Below are 18,989 nucleotides of genomic sequence, written 5' to 3'. Positions count from 1 at the left end.
TATCGGTTAGCTCTAGATTTGCTATCGATAAATCAGCTCTCAAACAGCTGATTGTGCTAGAAGCGCCAAATTTGAAAGTAGGTTCTTTACTCAAAGTAAAAATTAGATTAAAGAAAAAAACAACTAACAAATTAAATTGTTCTTTACTTGTTTTTGTTGTCAGCATGTAATACTGTGTTCAAAATTCTAGTGAAATATGTGCTTGTAATTTCTAGTCAAAAGAGAAAAATGTGTCTGCATTTGTTTTGCGGCTTTGCATCGCTCTACATCGGTTGCATCTTCATCGGCCTCACGGGGATGCTTTTGGCCGTGACGATCTTTTCTGTGGGTCTGTTCGAGCTCGTCATGGGCAACACAAACTTACTGCTCGTGATCTTGGCAATGGTCTTCGGCCTCATCTTTGCCCTGGCCAAATTATTTGTGCTCTTTGGCACTTTGTGGGTGAGTGCATGTTTGCTGTATGAGCTTTTAAACTCTTAGTCCTTACCCTGATTCCCATCCAATCACGCAGGACATTTGCTGGGCCATGCTCATATCCTTTTTTATCGGTCTGGTGGCCGTATCGCTTCTCATTGGCCTGGTGGTAATGTTCTACCTCAGCGTACAGAACTCACTACACCTCCTACTAGGCGCTATCCTGTGCATAAGTAAGTTGTGGCTTAAATAATTCGGTTGAAATTTGTTCGTACGGCAATGTATGTACATTCCAACCGAATTTCTACTAAGAGATTTTTGAGATTTTTCGATATTAATTTATAAGCTTTAAAGTTAATTATTTCTATAGTATAGTTCAGCAAAAGATCAATATATCATATTAAATAAAATAAATTAATTTATTTTGTTAAAATTGGCATACCTGAACGCTATATATTTTATATTAACCATTTATTTTATAAACTCTAATCAAATAAGCTCCTAAATTCAAGACAAGATTGCTCTTAATAAATAAAATGAATTACAAAATTAAAGAATAAAAAAAATTTAAATTAAATTAACAAGTACTTGCCAAATTAACCTTGTTAAAAATATAATAATAAAATATAATATTTTACTTCTTACCCAGTTGAACTGTACTACGAGTGGATCATCATATCCACTTGGTGGTGCTGTCGCAGTTGCACGCACGATTGCTAGGAGTTGCTAGGAGTTGCAGTTGCAAGCAAGTGATCTTGGCTCGCAACTCGAACCTGTTGGAACTCAACGTCTTGGGACCACTTGTAGTACCGAAAAGCAGACTTAAGAGAGCAGCTGCCTAAGAGAACGTGGATCCGAAGTGAGTGCGGCTGGGGTCTTCCGACATTGAGTGTCTCATACACAAGTCAGTTCGATCTGAGACGCGCGATGGAGCAGTCGAGCTGCCCCAGCGAATGAGCGTGTGAGTGTGTGTCTGTGTACTGCCCCCTACCCGTCGTAATAAAGATACAAAATATATCTGGAGAAAATAATATCTGAAAATACACAAGTGTATCTGCATGTGCAGCCGTGTCTGTGCGACGAGTGTGTTTTTTATTTACCACAATTAGAAGTAACGGAACGGTGCGAAGGTGATTTCCACGGGAGAAACTGAAAAATAAGGAAAATTGGAAAATCGGCGAAGCGCGAGATACTTGTATCTGCAATTAGTGAGTCTTCGTTTTGTTTTCGTTTCGCAACAACAAGTGGAAGAGCCATTATTTTAATTCAATCAGCGATCGAGCGTTTGTGTGTGGCCCACAATTTCCATTCTAGGCCCAAATAAAAGTCATAAAATCCACAATTTCTGAGATAAAAGTTCGCGAGCCGGTTTAGTCATACGAAAGTTCCGAGAACTGAGCGCAAGTTAGAGATACATTCGCGTATTCTCGTTCGCAATCGTTGTTGGCCAACAGCTGTTACCGCTGGCCAGAATGCCTCCGTACCTGCTGGATATTTGCTTTACCCTGGAGCTTCGCAGACCGCGATAAGATATCGGCGACTAGTGGTGGTGAATAAAGCAGATAGTCGTACCTGCGAAAAATACACGACAAACAAACGGAAAAGAAATCGCACAGTTCGGTGTCTAAAGTTAAATCGTTCGCTTATCTTATCGGCTGGTCATTGATTGAGCTTTGCCTTTCCGCTCCGCTCCGCGTCGGGTGAAGTCATTGGGCCACCATTCGCCCATTTTAGATACTTTATCTAATGCAGCAGCCAAAGCAGTCGCAATATACGCCGATAATAGCAACCTCCTTCAGTGTCAGTTGCCTTGCAATCGTTGTCTAAATTAAGAGGAAACCAGGAGAGCAGAGCCCAGTTCAGGCCAGTCCAGGCCAAGCCAAAACAAGAAGCACTCGTAAATCAGGCAGTCCAGCCGGAGAAGACCAAGATGGACATAGAATCCGATTCGGACACCTCGGAGAGATGGGAGGACTTTTTTGGTAAGCGGGCGGGATCACTGAACTCCTGCGTGCAGAAATGGCATGACTCAACGGGATGGGGAGGTGCACAGAGAAAAATACATTTATCAACATAATTTCCACAGAATAAAGTCGCTTGATTAATGAGATTTTGAGATATATACTTTTATTCTACGCTGGCTAATTTCTAGAAGAGCAATCTTAAAGGTTACATCAAAGCGATTTGCATATATCACAAAAACTTGTTGTGCATTTCACACTAATAGTTATTGAAAAATTCTTTTAAAGTAAGTTACAGAAATCATTGATATAAATCAAAATATTACAATATTATATCAATATTTTTCTGGTTTTGAAAATGCTAAATTAGTGATTAGTGGATCGCAAAGCTGTTAAGGCAAACTCCCACTATCTGTATTTATTATTTGTATAAAACACTATCTGATATTTTTTTTATGTGTGTGGACTCTACGCATTCTCGAAGAACTCCCAATATGGACATGCGTTCAAGAACAGACCATCAAGTTGGCTTTATTTGGCTTTTGGCTCGAGTGGATGGAATGGGATGAGTTGGGGGCCATTGCATTCGGTGGCTCGCCGGATTCGTTCCGTTCCGTTCCCATAACTGTACAAAAGAGGGGGGAGGAAAAATAAAATAACAACCCACTGAGTGGTGGCATTGCGTGAATTGCGGTGTAACGGGTTCGCTTTGTTTTTGCATTCCGCTTTGCGCAGTACGAATTCGCAACTGAATCCGAATGCGAATCTTTTCGACATTATTTAAGCGCTCGAAATGTCGGTTGTAATGAAATTTAATGATAATACATAATTTCGGGCTTTTGACCCACATTACCAGACAAGTGTGGCCAAGAAAAGGTCTGTCTTGAGATCTGTCTTGCAATTTATGTTTTGGGTGGTGGCTGCCAACGGTTTGCTGACCCACTTAAATCGTAACACCGATTCGCTTGGGGCGGGCACATGCTGCATTTGTTTTCCTTCTCGCTTAAAAAGCTTTCATTCAATTAGTGTATTAGTCATAACTTTTGTGTGTGTCTTTTGTTGACTTTCTTTATTATTATTGCCCGCTCGCTAACAGCGGATGTTAGATAACGCTGCCCTTAGCACAAAAGCGATCGCAATTGCGCTCTGTTAGTTAACCCCTGGTTACCCACGAGAAATTTACTAAACTCTTTGCCTAAATTAAAAAAAGTGGTCTAATTGTTTATTAAATAAGTAAGAAGATTTGCTAGATCATTAAAGCTATAACCATTAATCAAAATTATTGTCAAATGTAATTTCTTTCAATTTCTATACAAATTTCTTAAATATTCACTTAAAAATATAAAAAAGTGCTCAGAGATGAATAATTTATATCGAACCATAAAACTTTTTGACTTTAAGTAAAAATTGTATTTATTTTTGTGAATTAAAATAAATAAGTAAACTAATTTCACATACCAACCATAATCGCTGCCTTTAAAGAGCTCGGAATGTTGATTACTAAGGGTTAAATTATCGCTTTGTAAAATTGATAACGGACCCAGGGAATTCAGCAAGTGGCCTTTGTTATGTCAATTATATACTCATGAGTAGGCCGAATGAATCATGTTGGGGGAATCGGATGGCAAAGGGGGTATTTATGGGCTTGTTCGACTGATCCCACCAGCTTAGGTGGCGAATCCGCAGTAAGACTGAAAGATAACCACTTGTGCAAGTGGCTGACATTTAGAGGGGCCACCAAACGTGACTCCATCTGCGGACTGCATGTCCAGGGCATTAACGATTGTACCGATTGCATCGACCTATAAATAGAACCCACCGAAAGATATCGCCAGCAGTTGACCGCATGCACTATCAAATGTCACCAGCCCAGCTCTTCTTCAATTTGCCCTTTTCGTCTTATTGTTTGTTTGCCTCTTCAACTGGCAGACAAACAAACAAAACGGGGAATATGAAATTTTCGTCTTCGTCTGTGGACACAAGTGCATGGCCAAGGGGGCGGGGTCCAGGTCAAGTCTTTGAATTACCTCTGGTAACCACAAACACCACGGGAGTCTGTTCGTTCATTCGATATTGTTAAAGATTGTGATCTGAGGAAACCTTTTTGGGCTCTGCGGTTTGCTCTGCCCCCCTTGCCTTCGATTCTCTTGTGACATTTATTTGGCTCTGCTGGCTTTCATATTTTGTTTATTCAATATAGACTTATAGATATCGATAGTATGGCTAAGGAGTTGATAAGATTTCGCCCCAGGTATTTATTGACTCTCTGATAAAGCCGACAAGGCCAACGGACCTTGTACGTTTTTGTAACTAGAAATGTGGCTGCCAATTGAAATTCCCAAAAGTTAAGAGGTCAGTTTTGCACTGCTCCACTTCCGTTGCCGCAGGGCACAAGGTCTTAATTAAGGCAATTGACGAAGTTCTCATAATTAACCGCCGGCTATAGTTCGGTTTCATAATCGGCGGGTTCATTGGCCAATTGGATGTTTATGCCATTACCTCACCCAGTCAGTGCTGACAACTATCGATCATAGGAAAAAGCCAAGTCAAATTTTGGAAACATGATTTGGAATAGTAATTTTAAAGAACTTACCAGCAAATATTAAATGCAATCTATTTGATCTGAATTAGAATTTAATCATTACGTTTAAGTTGTTTAAAGTCATAGAAGTTGAATAGTAATAAAAAAAAATCTAAAAAAGGCTGGCTAGCAAGTGGGAGTTTATTAGATTTTTATTTTGTATAACCATGTTTATTGTGTTTTGACTTCTTAGGTAGCTAAGAACTAACTTAGGCTACCAAAAGTTACGTTTTTAAATTTTGAAGCCCAATTTAGCAAGCAAATAGCCAAGTTGGCACCTCTGAACCCGGGCTATAAGTCTTGCCCCTCTAATTGCCTGCACCCAAACTCTGGGATTTTGAAGTTGGAGTTGAAGTTGAAGTTGAAGCTGAAGCTGAAGTCATATTCCAGAACCAGACCATACCTGAAGTGATCTGTGTGTGGGCTGGCAGTCGGCGTTTGTCTGACGTCTGTCGACGTCTGTGGAAGCCCTCTCATCCCAACGGCTTGGAACTCGTCGGTTCTCTAATTGCATTTCTCTCAGTGCAGCGGCTTTCATTGTGGGCGTTGCAGAAGGTCGTAAAACCCGAGTATTGTGCACGCACGTCCCAAAAGGTTTTTCTCAATGAAGTTTGGAGAGCCTGTCTAGTCACATACCCTTACCAATATGGGATTTGGAAAGTCGTTTGGCAAAAGCTAATACTTCAATTAATCAATTAATGATTGTAATAAAATAAAACAAAAACGTTAAAGGCTAACAGCATATAAAATTATATTTAAATGAGTGTTAAATTTATCGTTTAGATGTAAATGCATGAAACAAGTTTAATTACTCTCACGACGTTAGACATTAAATTAATCCGTATGGGAAATTACAAATAATAATACGAAGTAGAAGAAAGTGGAAATGGGTGTTTATCGGTGAAATTATTTTAATTTAACACACACTTTTTTAGAATATAAATTATAAAAAATATTTACTGCGGATGCTGACATTGTTGAATTTATTGACTCTATCTCTTTTACAGTTAGTATAAAGAAAAAGTAAGGAAACATTTTTATTGTGTCCTTATTAGACTCTTACTTCGAACTTGTTTAAAGTTTAAATTTTCTTTTTTGAAGGTGGCATAAAGTTATATCTCCAAAAACCATATTTTGCGAAAGGGTATTCATTTCTGACTACCTGTCAAGAGCCTTGCACATTTTTCGTTTTTTTTATGCCGCAGTGGGACCTGGGATTTAATGAACGCTTTTGCGGCTCGGCATCCATATCCATCCCGCTCACAATTCTATTTGGCAGCAGATTTACAACTTCCTTGCAGAAATGTCATTTGCTTTGGCAATTTACGCCCACCTCGGCCGGATGAGGGGGTGGGATATATACCTATGACATGCACTTAAGCCGCTTAGAACCTACATAGTCGTATCGGGGTATATACATATACATATCTTTCGATAGGAATTGCACGACACCGGTGATCGTGAGTCATGATGTATAGGAAAAAAAAAGAGAGTGACGGCGTTTGGGAGAGCTGTGAAGTGTTATGTGTTATCCACCTTATGTGATTTTGAATTTCTAGTGAAAGTCGTCACTGCACTCGCTCGTGCTCTTTCTCCATCTCCCCTCCCTCCCCCTTTCTTTCGCCCACTTTCCCATTCCATTTCACTGAGCTGGCACGCATGCTCCCAGCTTCGAACTCCCCCTCTCACTCCCTCTCATGTGCAACGACCTGCAGAGAATCTTTCACGCTCTGCTGCACGTCTCCAGCTGTCTCACTTGCTCTTAATGGCCGCCCATTAAACCCATCTCGCTGACACACTTTCGCTTTCGTCGACTGCAATCGCCGATCGCTGACATAATGCCCACGATTTGCATTAATGCTAAACGATTATTATTCGGAAGATACAGAGAAATAAATTGGCACTTCTCTGACTCAAACTATTGTATCGCGATACTCTAAAAGTAGAAACAGTTTTTTCTGAAAATATACCAGGGTAGAGATAAGAAAGTGTCATTCTCTAACTTAAAATTTGTCGTGTTTTACTTTGTTTTTGTAGTAGTTTGATCTTTACTTTTTATGAAGCCAGGCTCAAAGTTTTAATGATAAGTCGAATGGGTCATAAATACATATATTATTATTTTAGTAGATGGAAACAAACTTATATACAGTTTTTTTCTGTTTTTATGAATAAAATAAATGTTTTAAATGACTGGTTTACTTTGATAGAATATTTTCTTACAACGCTTTTATACTTTCATTCACATTTTGTGGTACTTATATTCCTAATTTGGGGACTTTTTTTTACAAACGATTTGATTAGATTGCTAATCAGGCAGGGGAAGTTATTTTCTGCTTGGTATTAGTTTAAAATTTGCTTATGTGTAGGAGAACAATGGTCATCAGTTGTTCGTTCATTTAATCGTTTAACCCGTAAGTTTGAGTATTCTCATGCCTATTTGGCGAGTGAAACTGAAGCTCTATTTCTTTGATTAATTATCCCCCATGCCGTGGATTCGGCCAACGGAATTGGGTCATTGCAAATGGCGAATACGGAATCAGCGGGAGTTAAGTGCCTTGGGAGTATCACTAACTTTCTTGGCCGCATTTCGATTAGCAACAGGAGGTGGCCTACAAGTCAAGGTCATAACTATCATTAGTGAACACTTTCGGCAGAGAAAAACTTTACAGCACTCTAACTTTTACCTATACCTTACCGCTTCGTGAATCATTCAAATGCTTTTATTGCTTAAGTCATTAATTGCGCCTCAAAATACCGCAGTATATTTTTGTTCTTCCCATAATGGCTCATTTCAAGCACTTAACAAAGTTCGATTGGCTCACGTTGCTAACAAAATAAAAGCCAAAAATAGCACGATAAATATGTGGATATCTATTGATTGGGTGAAAAATTAAGACGAAAAAGGAAATTTGTTCTCTAGCAGATGGATCGGTTTTAATGCGAAAAAATGAGTTTCCGCATTGCCTTAAGTTCTCACTTTTGTTGCGAAAGTATAATCAATGGCAGTTTATATAATTTCCATACAATACAATCAATGGAATTTTTTTAATGATTCGCTTTCCATCTTAGTATTTCAAAGGTGTATCGCATTAAAACTACTTTTTAACACACTCGCACCATTATTATAATTGAATTATTTTCTGTAACCACTTAAAGTCGACAGAAAGATGACATTGATCTATGGCATTGAAACTTCCAACTGACTTACAGTTCTGAAACGCACTGCATTCACACACATAAACACCAAGCAGTTGGGTGTAACGAAGTTTTTGAGCGGCCAACCTTCAAATGTCAGCGACTGTTTTACATTGAGACTCTGCTTCGCTTAAAAGTTGTAAAATGCATATGTACGTAAAACAATATAAATTAAAAATTCACACATCCAAAGTGGAGTGTCTGGAAATTCGCCTCGAAAAATGCAGTCTGGCTTGGCAAACGTTAGTCACATTGTCTCAGATTTCTCGTTTGCCAATCAAACAAAGCCAAAGTCTGGACATTGTTTAAATATTCAACTAACCACAAAAAGTGTTTACCTTTAGCCAAACATGGGTAAACACAGCTGTTTAGCAACAAAAAAGCAAAAGGCAAAAAAACCGAAACAAATTGCGTTAGAATTGTGTTTATTTTCCTCTCCAACCCGAACAAATGCAAAATTCTCTGAACCGAAAAAAAACTGAAAATATGCTGTTGAACAGGTTTTTATTTTTATTTTTTTCTGCCTTGTTTGGCACAAAAGTTCAGCAAAATTGAAAGAGAACGCGAGGAAAACGTGAGTAGCCGTGAAAAGCAAACAATGAGAATCGAGTATCTGAACTTTGCTCAAGCCAAATACAAAACTTGCTTACATAAGAACTTTAAGCGGGGTTTAATAACCAACAAAATAACAACATGTTAAGATTGTTTGGTAATTGATCTCTAGGCGGTGGAAAATTCCTTTTGTTATATCAACAATTATGACATTTTAATACGATTAGTAATAGAGTAATGTCCAAAATGGAAAGAAAGCTAAGATTTTCTTATACAAATTTTAATTTATGGTAATACCTACTTTACATTATGTCCTATACTTTTAAACTATAACATCTATGATTTCATTAAAGTAAATCCAAATGCTCAAAGTCCAATAATATAAAATTAATTTAATTTCAAACTAAATTCCCAATCAAATTTTAATGTGCGATCACTTATCAATCAATGATTCATGATCACTTGCAGACGACGCTGATCACAGGCATTTATCTTCGTGTTTTTCGATCCAGAGTTTCCAGTTTCTCTGGCATTTCTTCACCCAAGCCACGCCCCTATCACTCACGCCCACCTGCTAAATGGCAGTATGAGTGCATTTGCATAATTTCCAAATTAAAAATAACAGAAAATTGTGTTTGCATAATGGCATTTTCAATCGACGATGACTTTATAACCGATCCTCAGCAGAAATATGCAGAAAAAGTGCCAAATTTGCATAGCGGCGTCTGCCGGTCCTCCATATGGCCGAAAAGCGTAATGGCCAGTGGAAACTGGCTATAACTCGCCAACCATGAGCATATCACTCAACGGTTTGTTGATGTGTGTGCCTGGTGTTTGAGCAATCTGCGTGATCAACACACGACGCTAATGTACAGATCATGGGCACTGATTGCGCCTGCTGCATGAAAATCGGAAAAACTCGTTGTCGTCTGGGATCTGCAGTCTGCAGTCTGCAGTCTAAAGTTTGTAGTCAGTAGTCTGTAGTCTCCAGTCTGCAGTCTGCAGTCCGGCAACTTGTTCTCCAGCGGTTCCGAGATCATCGTCATCGACCCAACAATGATCATCACGATGATCGCGGCTCGTTCTCTCCTCTTATTAATTTCCTACACAATCTGTGCGGCATATCATGTCAAAAATTACAAAGAATCGCTTGTTCAGTGGGCTGGGTCAAACACACACACACTCACACACACACACACAAGGGTACATACTCGAATGGTTTTGGAATTTATGAGTTTGCTTTAGGTACCGCCGCTCTAATTAATTCGAATGAACATCATCGGTTGGACTTAGGGGCCCATGACCTGTGCACCAGTTTCCCAATATGCGTATTTGCCCGGGAAATTAACGCCCCGCCTTGTGGGATCATTAAAAAATGGCAATCAGCGTGACCATTCCATACCCTCTAGTTTTTTATTTGGCCATTATAAGCTAAGAATATCACTGGACAAAGTTTTACCTAAAATAAGTATGTTTAAAACTTTTACAGTTTTACAAAATACAAATGTGTGTTAAAAACATTTTTAGCAGGCAGTACTAAAAAATTAAGAACAATAAAGTGAATTAAAATGGTTAGCCTCAAGACTTAATTTAAAAATGAAATAAACAATATGTGTGGTTTTTGAACTTTAACACCTTTTCAAACTTTGGTGTTTCCTAATGCTGTTTTTTTTTTAAAGTTTTTTATTTCATTTTTATTTTACCGTGCACAGCCTTCACCTTCACCTTCGGTCTCTGGGCTCCAAAGTCATTTGTTTGTCGCTGACGCTTTGTAATTTAAATGAATTTGTATTTAACAACATTATTTCGGCCGGTACGATGGCAATGGCCAACGTGGCGTATGATTTTAATGATTCCCAGTCAAGTCTAAGGTTACACCACTCGTTGTTGTAATCCGAACTGCGGCTTAAGTTCGGATGGCGGATGGATTTCCTACATTTATTTCGCTGCGATTATTGAACGATTACGCCGGTCCAATAACCCAGGGGCTACAAATTGTGCGGACATGCGAGCTGCAAGTTGTTGGGGCAAAAAAGTGAAAGAGCCGCCGAGACTTGGTCGTGATAACACGTAGGCCAAAAAACAAGGCGCGCATGCGAGTGCCACGCCCCCTGCCGAATGCAAGTTCAGCTTTAGTTTCTAGCGTTTTTCAGCGTTTCCAGTGATTTTCCTCATCTTTGGCACGTCTGTGAAGCTTGAAGCCGAGCAACACCCACTCGATATGGCCGACGGAGGTTTATCTCTTCTCGGCTGGCTGCACAGTCTTATTTGGTGGCACTGCCAGGTTTTATGACCTCCCCAGAAAAAAAGCAGAAAACCGAAAAAAAAACACACACACAGAAAACAACTCTACGGTTACGCCTCTCAAGTCAGGTGCTGCAACAAAAGCTCGGATTTCGAATTTCGGATTTCGGCTTAATGGCCAGCTCAGGCCAAGGCATCTTGTACACATTTTTCTACTCTTTTTTATGGCCAGCATATAAATCTGACCCCCATCTTGATGGTTTTATTTTTTTGTTGGACCTTATCTACAGAATCACACTTTCGAGGCGATAGAAATTTTGATTTACAAGACCCATTTGAATTCATTATTTATGTTGCCCCATTAAATTGATAAACTTTGGACATCCAGCGTAGACAAAGAAACGTAGGTTTCCCATATACCCCTGTACTTCCCATCGAAATGGTTACATTTTTGAAATTCCCCTTTTGCAATGCACCTTTTAATGGGGGAAAAGTGCTGCAGAATTGCAGAAATCAAATCAACTCAAGCGCCATAATGAGCGATCGTAAAATGCTCAGCGAAACGCACACGTAATGCTCATAAATTCATTTGCATTTGCTGAACATGGGAAAGAAACGCGACTGGCCAAAAGTGGCACAAATTAAGTCGAGAGAAAAGACATATCTGTCGGCACCTTTTGGCCGATCTCTTGTTGACACAAATCAAATCGAAACGAGCCAAAGCCACACGAAACAAATCAAATCAAGTCAAGTCAAATCAAATCGATGGGCATTAGCAGGCGGAGCACATGGAGAGCATAAAAAGCATAAATGACCGGGGAAGCTTATCACAGATTTTGGACGTGTTTCGAGTGGGTGAGTGACCGAGCCGAGCAGAGCCGAGTCGGCTCCTTCTAATTAACACCTCTAATTGCGGTACGAGGTGCGGTCCTAATTGGTTCAGAGCAAACACTGGGGCATAAAATCTTTATTTAACCTTTTCTCACTTGCGCAATCGCAGCTTTCGGCTTCGACTTCGGTGGCGTATGCGTAATGTGCTTCTTTATTTACTTTTGGGGCATTTTGGTTATTCCGAGTGCATGCTTTCCTTTTATTTGTCAGTGTCGTGCAGTTGTCATTACGCCATTATTGTTATTGTTCCGTCTTTTACACTCTCCTCTCTTTTTTCTGCCTTAATCTTACGACCATTTCGACTTATATAAACCAATTAGTCGCCTTGGCATTTGCATTGGAATGCATAATTTATGAGTGCAGAGTACAGACAATTATTATCCGGCCAAATCCAAAAGTGTGGCAAAAGACATAAAGAAATGTTTTCGACTCACACGAACCCTAGGCGCAAATGAAGCAATTAAATTCAACAGATGCAGTCTCGTAAAATTATATTTTCATATATTTGTGTATTTTTTCTGTGTCTCTCAGGGGAATCAAGCGTTTGGAATAATATGTTAATTTCTGTGCACGAAGCATAAAATTTTAATTTTGTGTAACTTTAATAGGCCATAAAACGTTTAAGTTTTGAATTTTAATTGCTTTGCTTTTCGGTGATATACGCTCGGGATCATGATATCATGATTCTATAGATTGGATGGGCGATTGAATTGGCTTTCACAAATCGCTGCCTGCAGTTCTGGGCGTTTTCCTCCGACTAAGCCAGCATTATTTGTATCTTATGCGGGACTTTCTTTCATTTAATTACCCCTTTGTTTTCAATTTGTTTTCTACAAATGGAAAAAATCAAGCATTTGATTTACAAAGAACAAATGTTATTATTGTTTATGTTTTAGATTAAAAATTTGGTAAAATAAAAGTAAGACAATTATTACAAAGAATATGAGTATAATTTAATTGTTCGTTTTTTTTTTGGTTTAATGGGACTGTCAAATATCGTTAAATTTTATTAATATAGGTGCTATCGAAATTTAAGTTATTAAAAATTATCAAAAAAAAAAAAAAAACAACTGGTAAAGTAGTCATTGCAAAGAGGCCTTAAGACAAGAATAGTGAGCTGATTTTTCTCTGTGCATTCTCTACGCTCGTGTCATGTTTGGTTTTGGCAAATTCATCTCCAGTTGAGTGGAGCCAAGTATCTGTAAGCTTCTTTTATGGCGTCTGCCGCTTAATTGCTTTTCTCACTCGTTTCACCATTTTCCTTTCTTTGCAGGTAAGCAGCCCACAAAATCACTAGAGACCACCACTGACCCACTTGCTCGGCGACAAGTGGCGCCACCAGGGGATCGGGTAGAGATCTTCCATCCCGCAGGGCAGTATCATGGCTTATTCGATCCGATCTGCATGTGGGATATCTTTATTGATATGTGTCACCATCATCGACTTTTCCCCTTGCTTCACTACTATAACTTATGGCCTTGTGTCGGCAGAGAGATCGGGTTGATTTAGTGCGCTTTTCCCTATGCTGACAGAGAGCGACTTTCCCGATCACTCGCCCTCGCTTACAGTTGACAAGATGATGCTGGTATCCGCACTGATAAGATCTTGAGATCGCCGATCCGCTGACTGCTCCATATTGCGGTTTTCGAATTTCGGACAGCTCCAAGTGCGGAGGTGCCAACCTGTTCTCTAATTGGGTTAAAATGCAGTCGGCCTGGCCCAAGGCGGAAATCAGCCGGTGCAACGGGCGTTGGCCATTTAGCAATTGATGTTGCAAATGGCGAGTGGCATGATTTATCTGTGAGCCTACCTGCCGACTGACCTGATTTTCGCCTGCAATTAGAGATGCCAAAAAAAGGCATACAAGTAGTGTCTTTATCTTAACTTGGACCACGAGAGATTAATAGCATTTTCTAATGGATTACTATTTTTTTGGCTATTTTTTATCCCCGATAAGGTTATACAAACTAAAAAATTAAGTAAACGTACATATATTTCTTTATATATTTAGTTTTCTTTATATATTTTAGGACTTTAGAAGGCCTTAGAGTAGAACTTTCTGTTGACCCATCCCAAGCCTTTCTATTTTAAATGTTGAAATTTAATTTCTTCCAACACTAAGGTGTAAGCTAAAGGTTCTGATCTCGTAGGGAAACCAAATTAAATGTATTAAAGTTCAGAGCAGGTGGTATTAGTCAAAATGTAGGTGTAATTTTAGAGTGATCTCTGATCTATTGGGGAAAAATGTTTGTGGGGCCAGCTGGGAACCTTCGCACCGCCATTGCCTTCGGTCGGCTGTGTCAAATGAACCTGTCAAACGTCAGCAAACATTCACTTTCTCTTCGGCGCAGCTGGCGCCTGGTTGCTAGATGGTTTTCGTCGGGGATCTGCATCCTGGGCTGCACTAAATTGCAATTTGTTTATGCACCCAGCACCCACACACTGGCGATTTGCCTGCGAATCAGTAGGCAATAAGTCAAACGCCGCCGCCGAAAGTTCAACAAATTATGGCGAGCTAAAGGTTTCAGTAAACGCCGGCCATTTGTTGCTATTTTTGCGCTTCCGTTGCATGTTGCTGGTTGCTGGTTGCTGTTGCATATTGCAGTTGCATATTGCAGATGGAGAGTCGGAGTCAGTCAGGCAGTCAGTTAGTCAGCCGGCTGTCTATCATTTGCCAGGCACTCATGCCTTTCATTTTAGCCGCAGACAATTGCCATGCCCCTCCGACAGCGATCACCCACAATCCAATCCAATCCAATCCGATCCCAATCCCAATCCCAATCCCCTCCTGCTTTTTTCTGCCCTCAAAGACGCCGCTCTTTCATTTGCTCCGCTTGCAATGCAATTTCTATTTCTGTTTCGCTTCGTTTTCATTCATAACTTCGCGTTGGGCTGAATTTGGATCGGGAAATCCATTGGGTGCCTGCAAATTAATGCTAAACTCTGTTTAGGTTGCACCACCACCACCACCATAAGCACCATCGGCACCCGAAGCCCCTCTTATGCAACTCCCCGATCCTTTGATTTCTGCATCTGCTGTTGCGTTTGGCGGCAATGAGGAAGTTGTCTTTTGTGGGTGACTGTGGCAAATGGCCAGCGTCTGATTATGATTGTGGCAGGGTTAGGTTTCGTCGCGATTTGCCTCGCTTTTCGGAGCTGCGGGGCGATCGCCCGCTGCGATAGCCCAAATGTGTTGCAGGCCGAAAAATCCCAACCGAAGTCATAATTTTAAACATTATTGGGCCATAACGCGGACCCATCAGCCGGACTCAAACAATTGTAATATCCAAACTAACTAAATTGCTTTAAATTTTTATATAACAACAATTTTAGATATTAATAAATTTTGTTTTACATTTTTATTTTTAAATGTCATTTGAAGTCTAACATGAGAAAAATATATATTAATTAAATCACAAGTTTTTAATACTTGAATTGTTGTGCAATAACTGATTGAAAATAATGAAAAAATTATTTTTTTAGCCATGTCATTCCAAATAATTGAGCAATAACTAGTTGCGAACTATGTGAGTATTTATTATTTAAATATTAAAATGTTGTTTTGTTTAAATTACACAACTTGAATGAACAGTTGATTACATTTAAACAGAAATTTCTTTCAATCAACATCATATACATTTTAAAAGAACTGGATTTTAAAGATCAAGGTATTAAAAATATGTTTTTCTTATGGTAATTTAGTAAAAGCTGTTTAGTAAATATACCTTAACAATAATATTTGTTTTTTTTAGGAATTTATAAAACAAAAATTGAAATCCTTTTTTTTATTTTTAGAGGACATTTTTATATATATTAGTATTTTTATGATCAAAAATTTAATAGCAAATATTTTATCAAGAAGTTACAAGTTTGTTGGCGAAAGTATTCAAAGGTAGATATGGTCTAGAAAAACAAGACTTCGACTTGCCAGCTGCACGTCCTCGACCTTTCTGCGATCGGCCAAGTGGCTGAAGTGGCTGAAGTTGTTGCTGCCAGCTTTTCAATAACAATAAAAGAGATCCCCGCTCCCCACTCTCTAAATCACCTTGTCAGTCAGACAATGCAGCCTGGCGCGTGCTTCTGGCCAGGCCCAGATAAAAACCCAGAGCCGGGGTTCCAGGGCCAGGCTGAGATGCAGATGCAGATGCAGATGCCAGACGATGACAGCTCCGAGCCGAGCCTAGCCCCCATTTGCCTGGGCCATTAAACGGCAGCCCAGGTGGGCGTTGCCCCTCATCCTGGCCTGCTCCTCCTCCTCCTCCTCCTCGCCCTCTCCATCTTCCTGCTCCCCATCTTTAGACAACAATGGCAACAGAGGCGTCATCTACCAGACTACGCCGGCTAACAAATGTGTCCGGACTGGTTGATGATGGCAGGTCTCGGGATCAGCGTAATGAGTTAACCACACTCTAGAAAACGTTTTAGAAAATTCTTTAAGCTCTAAAATAAACATTGTTGTTTTCATGTCTTTGGGGAGATATGTCTTTATAAAGGTTAAAGGATGTAGAACACCCATTTGAAAATTATTATATTATTTTAAGACATTTTAAGCTCAGCAATGTTAAATCCTATCATTTTATAATTGCTTAAATAGCTATAGAAATATTTAAATTTGACAATTTGTTATTTTTGCGTTGACCATTTTTCTCGTATGTATATGCACATCTAAGAAAAAGCATTCAGAATTCGAGTGCATGTCTGAGGACCTTTAGAGTGCGCTGAAATTCCTGGGGGGAGTCGACTCCATTTGTCAAGTCAAAGCTTAAGCGGCGTCATGTGCATTAATTGTGGCAAATGTTTGCCGGAGCTCTGGACGGAAAACAAATAACTGGAGGGCTGGGCAGCAGGCTAGCCGCTCATGATTTTGGAGGCGGGCTTGAGTCTTGAGCTTGAGCATGAGCGAAAGTGATTTCGGCCGCCGGCTGCATAAATCCTGCAATGAATAATTTAGTCGTTCGCCAGCCGCGACCGTGGAATAGCGTGGAAACGAAATATTTGTGGCAACATTTAAGCCGCAGGAGTTGCGCCCAGCCCCATTTGACCACCCAAGCGTCAGTGGCGGCGGCGCCTTGGCGGCAAATTCATCACATGAGTGTCCCCCGCTTTCAATAACCCGCCCCCCTCCAACCGCGTCCCTCGGCTGCCGCCTCTAAAGCCCCGGGGCGACTACGCTAAATCGTGTGTGAATGGCTTGACGAACTGCAGCGGCAAAGTGGTACAGTGGCGCAGAGCGGTGAAGTTGCACAATTAAAGTTCATAGATTAAAGTAAATAAATATAAAAGCAAATGTCTATATGGACCACGTCAATTGTCGAATCATAATTGAGAAAAGTACACTTTCGAGCTGTGCAGATTAAAAAATATTTTAAAAAACTTTCACTAGAAATGCTGGACTGATAGTACTGATGGGAAATTTTTAAAATACTTTTTATAGCTCATTATTAGCTGCAAATAATTTCGCTTTCTTTGGGCGGTATCCAATGCCAATAATGAATGCCAATGAAGCCAATTCTTAATATATAAAATAATCAGTGTTTTTATGACAAAACTTAAAACTTTTAGTAAATTTGATGAATTTCTATGATTATTTTATTGTCCGACAATTCAATTAAGCCTTAGAAATAAGGAAAATATCTATTTTAAGTGTATTTAAACGCACCAAGCTAATGGTATTTCAGAGACAGCATGATTTGACGAAGTTTTCCTTCAGTGTGCCCAATAATTTGAGCCATTGAGTGCCTGTCCACCGTGCAGAGTTTTAATGGCCCCAACCTGGCCTGGCCGGGCTTGACCATTACGGCGACCAATTAGTCATTCGGCACTGGTCTTACATGTCATCCGTCGGAGGGGTTGGGCCAAGCTGAAAAAAAAAACCAAAGCCAGAGACAAACAGCATACAGCAAACGACAACACAGCGAGCAGGCAGCCTGTAATTTGTTTGTCAATTAAAAGCGCCGGCAACATGCAAAATGCCTTTTGTCCGACTCACTTTCGCAACATGTTGCACGTAGCCAGTTGCTGTTGCTGTTTCTGGCTGCTGCTGTTGCTGTTGCTGCTGTTGCTGCTGCTGCTGCTACTGATGTTGAATGAAAGCGGGGTCACAGAATTCTCTGGAGAGGGGTCATATGGAAAGGAAATGGGAAAGGGAAGTGGAAAGGTCGGGGGAAGTCGCCTCCGAATGCGGAAATTGGCGACAGCTGGCGCTCACTTTCAACTGGCGACTTCTTTTGTGGTTCTGCCTTGTCAACGCTAATGGTGATATGCAAAAAGGAAAAACGAAAACTGAAAACTGAAAACCGAAAGCGGTACAACGGCAACAACAAATCACAGTGCCGCTGTGCTGTTGCAGCTCATTATTTTAACGGTGCCGCCGGCGGCACTTTCTACCGACTGTCCAAAAATAAGCAGCCATGTTGCATATAGTCTCCATACACATTTGTATTATTTTTGTTTCCCCATTTTTTTTTCTTATATATTTTTTTCTGTGCTTTTTGGCCACAAATCCTAAAATGGCAACAGCGACATGTGCGACCGACTTAGCCAGGCAGAGGCGACAAGGTGATGGTGACATGCTCCGCGGATAAGGATGGCAGCGTGATTGGGCCGGAAAACTCGTTAACTTGTTAACAAAAATTATAAAAAAAGAATGGCCTACATTATTAAGAATTTTATTATTAGTTTTTATAAAAGAAATTAGAGATAAATGTTACAGATATGCTTTTAAGGTCATTGGTTCTAAACGATTTATTGTCATGTGCCCGTGTTGTATTAGCGTTGCTTCACTGAATTTAATCTTATTAAGGGATATAAGCAAAAAATTAAACTTAGTGGACTCCGAATTACAGGTGAGGTAATGAATATTCGAAGCTTAGCTTATAATATATAATAAATAAAAGGCTAGGAGCAAATTTTAAAAAGTTTTATATAACTTTGTGACGTTACTACCATAAGCTAAATGGGGAAAATACAGAAATACACACTTGTCATAGGTTTAATGTTTTTAATAATTTAAATAATTGAATTATCATATATATGGGTTTTTAAGTCTCATTTTGTTTATTGGACAGCATTATGATTATTTAAAAGAAAAGTTTTTTTTTTTTTAGCAATATAGACTTTTATTTAAAGCTCCACCCAGAACAGTCAGGGTA

General features: G+C 39.7%; 2 protein-coding genes across 3 annotated transcripts in view; both read left to right on the top strand.

The window, feature by feature from the left end:
- The first annotated feature begins 154 nt into the window (after positions 1–154).
- Positions 155–1,491, top strand: LOC108138683. The gene is made up of 3 exons (XM_017261032.2): positions 155–441; positions 512–647; positions 1,064–1,491. The coding sequence occupies exons 1-3, from the start codon at positions 229–231 to the stop codon at positions 1,132–1,134; spliced, it is 420 nt and encodes a 139-aa protein (XP_017116521.1). The 5' UTR covers positions 155–228; the 3' UTR covers positions 1,135–1,491.
- Positions 1,198–18,989, top strand: part of LOC108138668 — a 48,544-nt gene continuing 30,752 nt past the window's right edge. For both annotated transcript variants that reach the window (XM_017261013.2, XM_017261022.2), the window contains exon 1: positions 1,198–2,396. In XM_017261013.2, the coding sequence (XP_017116502.1) occupies positions 2,345–2,396 (52 nt within the window). In that variant the 5' untranslated portion in view covers positions 1,198–2,344. The remainder of the gene's footprint in view (positions 2,397–18,989) is intronic.

Source organism: Drosophila elegans, unplaced genomic scaffold (genome assembly GCF_018152505.1).
Source record: "Drosophila elegans isolate 14027-0461.03 unplaced genomic scaffold, ASM1815250v1 contig_183, whole genome shotgun sequence".
Lineage (NCBI taxonomy): Eukaryota > Metazoa > Arthropoda > Insecta > Diptera > Drosophilidae > Drosophila > Drosophila elegans.
Note: the sequence above shows the minus strand (reverse complement) of the source record. Positions and strands in the feature narration are given on the sequence as shown.